The following is a 7,069-nucleotide window of genomic DNA, read 5'->3' as shown; positions in this document are numbered from 1 at the left end:
GAGATAGATGTGTGGCCATGTCTTCAAACTTTGACAAGTGATGCAATTTCAAGAACTACTTTTGGCAGTAATTATGAAGAAGGAACAAAGATTTTTGAACTTAAAAAAGAATTGATTAAAATAATTTCAGAAATATCACGTTCAATATACATCCCAGGATGGAGGTAAAATTTATTTCCTCATATATGAATTCTATAGTAAATCTGTGTGTGGTAACCTAAGTCTTGTTTCTTCTGGTCGGCTCGTAATAGCCTAACACAATATATATGCAAGTCTACAATATTATATGACTTAGATAAATCTCGGAGACAATCTTTATGTTATCATTTTTTCATTCGTTCATTGGAAAGACTTCAACTATCTTCGAGAAGCATGCATACATGTTTACGTGTCTCAAAGTCTAACATGTTTCTTATATATTAATTTTTCTAACAATAGTGTTATCATGGATTATAGGTTTTTTCCAACAAAAAAGAATAAAAGGATGATGCAAATCGTTAATGAATTAAGAACACTTATAGTAGGAATTATCAATAAAAGAATGAGAATGATTGAGGTTGGAGAAACACATAATGATTTATTGGGTATATTATTGGCATCCAATTTACAAGAAATTCAACAACATGGACATAAAAAATTTAGTGTGAGCATTGATGAGGTGATTGAAGAGTGTAAACTATTCTATTTTGCTGGGCAAGAGACTACTTCAACTTTACTTGTATGGACAATGATTTTATTGCGTAAATATCCTATTTGGCAAGAAAGAGCTAGAGAAGAATTTCTACAAGTGTGTGTAAGTGATGAACTTGATTTTGACAAGTTGAATCAACTAAAAGTAGTAAGTATTGCCTATATGCTCAATGTTTTGAACTTTTTTGTTATTACGATATTATTTGGATCAATTTGCACATACTTTGACCGGATATTTAATAAATTTACATAAGGGGAAATTGTGTATGTTTTCATGGCAATATTGACTTGTGATCTATTATTCTATAGGTGACTATGATCTTTAATGAGGTCTTAAGGTTATACCCATCAGCATATGTGATTAATCGAATGGTTAACACAGAAACAAAGTTATGGAATTTGTGCTTACCTTCTGGGGTGCAACTCCTATTACCAACAATTTTGTTACATCATGATACTGAAACCTGGGGAGATGATGCAATGGAGTTCAAGCCAGAGAGATTTAGTGATGGAATATCAAAAGCAACAAAAGGACAAGTTGTGTTTTTTCCATTTAATTGAGGTCCAAGAATATGTATTGGACAAAACTTTGCTATGTTAGTGGCAAAAATGGCAATGACCATGATTCTCAAACACTATGCATTTGAACTCTCTCTATCTTATGCTTATGATCCTCATCCACTATTTCTTCAACCTCAATATGGTGCTCAATTAATTATGTACAAGTTGTAGAAGTGGTCATGTATTGTTTTTTGAGTCGTACTATGTTTATTGTTCTTCAATGTTGGCTGATTTGACTCGAATTCTGGTCTTGATCTTGAATAATCCTACATCGATTAATGATGTGATGGGGGAAGTTTTTCTTTTTTCATCAATACTAGACTAGCCGAGGCTATGTAGGGGTTTAATTTGAATTGACATAGTGGCTATGTACAAGTGAATTTGTGTATTGTTTTGTTAAAGTGGTCCGAGTACTTTTTCATAAGCATTAGTCTACTTTATGTTTATGATTTTGTCCCTTAAAATTGTTTATTATCCTTTGCATTGTGTTATTCTTTTTTTCCCTTTTACATTAACAAGATGATAGGAAGAGCTTAGTTTTGATTCATGTTTATCTTTTCAGTCATATGTTTTAACTATCATTATTTACCTCTTTTTACTGGTTGTTATAATTTGAATAAGTCTCTAATGTTTGGAACATATTTACGAATAGTTACCAGATAGTTAGCTTCAGTTAGTAATTATAGATTATGCAGATAGTGGCCTACACTTTAGATTCAGTTAGTTATAGATAATATGTAGATAATGGCTTGCACTTTCGGTTCAGTTAGTTGTATATTATCTATTTAAAATCTTGCTGCCACATTTAATTCTCCTTAATCTTTCTCATCTATGGCTCCAATTATTGATGTTGCTGATGCCAGCAGTTCTGCAATTTCTACCACCACTCATGTGGTACAATTTAATCTTGTTGCTCAATTACCTATTAAACTACAAGGTAACCTCAACTTCTAAACATGGAAAACACAACTTGTGATGCTACTAAATGGGCATCAAATCATGGTACATCTTGATTTCCTTGCATGACCTAGTCAATTTTTGATCCACAGCACGTTCGAACCCTGGACCCACCCCCAGAACCGTGGGCTATACAATATCGATTGGGCCCGAAAATACCCCGTTCACGTTATTTCGCCAGTTTGACCACCCAAATGGTCCTGCCTACCTAAACGGACATTACTAGGATTCTCATAAGCCTCTCTAGCATGCCCCGATCATTTTTCAGCCCACATCACGCCCAGACCTCAGGACCACCCTCTGAACCATGGGTTTTAGCACACTAATTTAGCTCGAAAATGCCTCGTTCGTACTGTTTTGCCCGTTTGACCACCCAAATACCCCCGCCCAGACAAACGGAACACACTAAGATGCTCTCAAGACTCCTTGGCACACTCCGATCAATTTTTGACCCACAGCACGCCCGAACCCCGGGTCTACCCCTAGAACCGTGGCTATAGCTCATCGGTTTTGCCCAAAAATTTCCTGTTTGTGTCATTTTTCCCATTTGACATGTAAATGGCCCCGCCCATCCAAACAGACCACACAAGGACACTCCCCGGCCTCCTGGCATACCCCGATCAATTTTTGGCCCATACCACACCCAGACCTCGGATACACCCCTGGAACCATGGGCTATAGTACACCAATTTGGCCTAAAAATGCCCCCCTTCACGCCGTATAGCCCATTTGACCAACCAAATGGTCCCGCATACCCAAACAGAAAACACTAGGACGCTTCCCATCCTTTCTGGAATGCCCCAATAAACTTTTGGCCTACAGTACACTCGAACCTCGGGTCCACCCCTGGAACCGTAGGCTGTAGCACATTGATTTGGCTAAAAATTGCCTTATTCTTAGCCTGTTTGAATATCCAAATAGACCCACCCACCAAAATGGACAGCACTAGGACGCTCACCAGACTTCCTGGTACGCTCCGGTCAATTTTCGTACCACAGCACGCCCGGACCACGGGCCTAGCCCCAGAACCGTGGGCTATAGCACACCGATTTGGCTAAAAAATAACCTATTTGCGCTGTTTTGCTCATTTGACCACCTAAATGTCCCATCCCACCAAAATGGCCCATACTAGGTTTCTCCCCAGCCTCTCTGGCATACCCCGATCAATTTTTGTTCTACGGCACACCCGGACCCTGAGCCTACCCCTAGAACCGTGGTCTATAGCACACATCGATTTAGCTCGAAAATGCCCCATTTGCATCGCTTCACTCGTTTGACCACCCAAATGGCCCCTCCCACCCAAACAGACCACACTAGGATGCTCCTTAGCCTCTTTAGAATTCTCCAATTGATTTTTAGCCCATCGAATGCCCGAACCACGGGTCCCACCCTCGTAATATGGGCTATAGCACCTCGATTTGACCCAAAAATGCCCTGTTCATACCGTTTACCCAAAAGACCACCCAAATAGACCTACCCACCCACCCAAATGGACCATACAAGGATGATCCCCATCTTACCTAGCACATCCCAATCAATATTTGGCCCACAGTACGCTGGAACCCAGGCCCACCAAGAACCATGGGCTATAGCTCATCGATTTGGTCTAAAATACTTTGTTCGTGTTGTTTCACCCGTTTGTCTACCCAAATAGCCTCACCCATCCAAACGGACCACACTACGATGCTCACAACCTCCTTGGCATGCCGCAGTCAATTTTTGGCCCTCAACACCCTCGAACCCCGGACCCACCTAATAACTATGGGATATAGCACACCAATTTGGCCCAAAAACTCCCCATTTGCACCATTTCACTCATTTGACAACCCAAATGGCCCTGCCTACCGAAGCAGACCATACTAGGATGCTCTCCAGCTTCCCTGGCTCGTCCCAATCGACTTTTGATCCACAGCATGCCCGGATCCCGAGCCCACCTCAGAACCGAGGGCTATAGCACGTTGATTTAGATTAAAAATGCCCCGTTCATGCCGTTTCACCCTTTTGACCAACTAAATGGACCCTCCCTCCCAAAAGGACTACACTAGGATGGTCTCTAGCCTCCTTGGTACGCATCGATTAATTTTTGGCCCACAGCACAACCAGACCTCGAGCTCACCTCAGGAACCATGGGCTATAGCACACCAATTTGGCCCCAAAAATGCCTCGTTCGCGCTGTTTCGCACGTTGTACCATCAAAATGCCTCAGTCTATTTTTATCCCACAGCACCCCTCAAGGCCCACCCCTGGAACCATGGGCTATAGCACACCGATTTGGCCCAAAAATGCCCCGTTCATGCCATTTTTCCTGTTTGACTACCCAAATATCCCCGCCCACCCAAACGGACCTCACTAGGATACTCCTCAGCCTCCCTGGCATGCCCCAATCAATTTTTAGCACATAAACCACCCGAACTTCGGGCCCACCCCCAGAACCGTGGGCTATAGCACATAGATTTGGTCCGAAAATTCTTCATTCGTGCCTTTTCTCTCATTTGACCACGTAAACGGCCGCGCCCACCCAAAAGGACCATACTAGGACACTCCTCCCAGCCTCTCTGCCAAGCCCTGGTTGTTTTTTGGCCCACATGTGGCCCGGTCCCTAGGTCCATCCCTGAAACTATGGGCTCTAGCACCTCGATTTGGCTCGAAAATTCCCCATTTATGCTGTTTCACCTGTTTGACCACCCAAATGTCTCCGCTTACCCAAACAGACCATATTAGAATGCTCCCTAGCCTCCCTGAAATGCCCTGGTTGATTTTTGGCACACAGCACACCAGACCGTAGGCCTATCCTCAGAACTATGAGCTATTCACACCAATTTGGCCCGAAAATGCCCCATTCGTACCATTTCACTCGTGTGACTACCCAAATGGCCCTGCCCACACAAACAGACCACACTAAGATTCTCCCCAACCTCCCTGGTATGACCCAGTCAATTTTTTGCCCACAACACGCCCAGACCCCTAGCCTACCCCAGGTACCGTGGGCTATAGCACTCGGATTTGGCCCGAAAATGCCCCGTTCAAGCGGTTTCAACCATTTGACAACCCAAATAACCTCTCCCACCTAAACAGACCACACTACGACATACCATAGTCCCACTATCATGTCCTGGTCAATTATTGGCCCACATCCCACCCGAGCCCATCCCTAAAATTATGTCCTATAGCACAACAATTTGGTCAGAAAGTTCCCTATTTATGTCGTTTTGCTTGTTTGACTACCCAAATGGCCCCGCCCACCCAAACAGACCACACTAAGACACTCTCCAGCCTCCCTGGCATGCCCTAGTTAATTTTTTACTAACACTATGCCCGAACCCCAATACCATCCCAGAATCGTGGGCTATAACACTTCGATTTGGCCTAAAAATGCACCATTCACGCTGTTTTGCCTGTTTGACAACCCAAATGGCCTTGCCTACCCAAATGGACCAAACTAAGATGCTTACCAACCTCTACGGAATGCCCCGATCAATTTTTAGCCCACAACACGCCAACACCCCAGGCCCACCCCCAAAATCATAGGCTATAGCACACTAATTTGGACCGAAAATGCCTCGTTCATGCCGTTTCTCCTGTTTGACAACCCAAATGGACCTCAATAGGATGCTCTTCTACCTCCCTGGTATGCTCTGATCTATTTTTTGCATACAGCACGTCCAGACACTGGGCCCACCCTAAAACCGTAGGTTATAGCACACTAATTTAGCCTGAAGATACACTGTTTATTCTGTTTTGCCTATTTGACCACCCAATTAGCCTCTCCCACCCAAAAGAACCACAATAGGACACTCTCCAGACTCTCTGGTATGGTCCGATAGATTTTTGATCCACAAAATGCTTGGACCCCAGGCCCACCCCCAGAACCGTGAGCTATAACATACAGATTTGGCTAAAAAATACCCCATTTGTGTAGTTTTACCCATTTGACCACCCAAATGGCCCCTTCCACCCAAACGGATCACACTAGGATGTTAGTTAGCCTTCCTGGAATGCCCTGATCAATTTTTGGCCCACAACACCCCTTGACCCCAGGGCCCACCCCATAACAGTGGGCTATAACACATCTATTTAGCCCAAAAATGCCACATTCGAACCATTTTGACCATTTGACCACCCAAATAGACCCGCCCACCCAAATAGACCACACTAGGATGCTCCCCAGTCTCCCTGGAATGCCCAGTTGATTTTTTACCCACAGCACGCTCGGACCCTAATCCAACCCAGAACAATGAGATATAACACAATGATTAGGCCCAAAAACACTCCGTTCGCGTCGTTTTGCTCGTTGGACTACCCAAATAGCCTCTTCCACTCAAACTGACCACACTAGGATGCTTCCAGCCTTTCTATCATGCCTCAGTCAATTTTCTGCCCACAGCACACCCAGACCCTTATCCCACCCAAGAAATCATGGGATATAAAACTCCGATTTAGCTTGAAAATGCCCCATTTGCACTTTTTCATCTGTTTCACCACCCAAATTGCCCCGCCCACCCAAATGGACCATAATAGGACACTTCATAGCCTCCCTGGCATGCACTGATCAATATTTGGCCCACAACACGCTCTAACCCTGGGCTCACCCCCAGAACTGTGGGCTATACCACATCGATTTTGTCAGAAAATGCTCCGTTTGCATCGTTTTGCCCGTTTGACCACCCAAATGGCCCTGCCCACCCAAAAGGACCATACTAGGATGCTCCCCAGCCTTCTTGTCATGCCCCAATCAATTTTTGACAAACAGCATGCCTGAACCCTGATCCCACCCATCGTTGGCTATAGCACACCGATTTGGCTTAAAAATGCCCCGTTCACGCTGTTTTGCCAGTTTGACAATCCAAATGGACTCTCCAAC

General features: G+C 44.0%; 1 protein-coding gene across 1 annotated transcript; it reads left to right on the top strand.

Moving 5' to 3' along the window:
* Positions 1 to 304: 304 nt before the first annotated feature.
* On the top strand, positions 305 to 1,266 carry LOC107845410 (cytochrome P450 CYP72A219). The gene is made up of 2 exons (XM_047398441.1): positions 305 to 838; positions 1,000 to 1,266. Exons 1-2 carry the CDS (start codon positions 446 to 448, stop codon positions 1,249 to 1,251), a joined length of 645 nt encoding a protein of 214 aa, XP_047254397.1. The 5' UTR covers positions 305 to 445; the 3' UTR covers positions 1,252 to 1,266.
* Positions 1,267 to 7,069: the final 5,803 nt, after the last annotated feature.

Source organism: Capsicum annuum, chromosome 10, assembly GCF_002878395.1.
Source record: "Capsicum annuum cultivar UCD-10X-F1 chromosome 10, UCD10Xv1.1, whole genome shotgun sequence".
In the NCBI taxonomy this organism is placed as follows: domain Eukaryota; kingdom Viridiplantae; phylum Streptophyta; class Magnoliopsida; order Solanales; family Solanaceae; genus Capsicum; species Capsicum annuum.
This window is presented reverse-complemented; position numbering and strand designations above follow the sequence as displayed.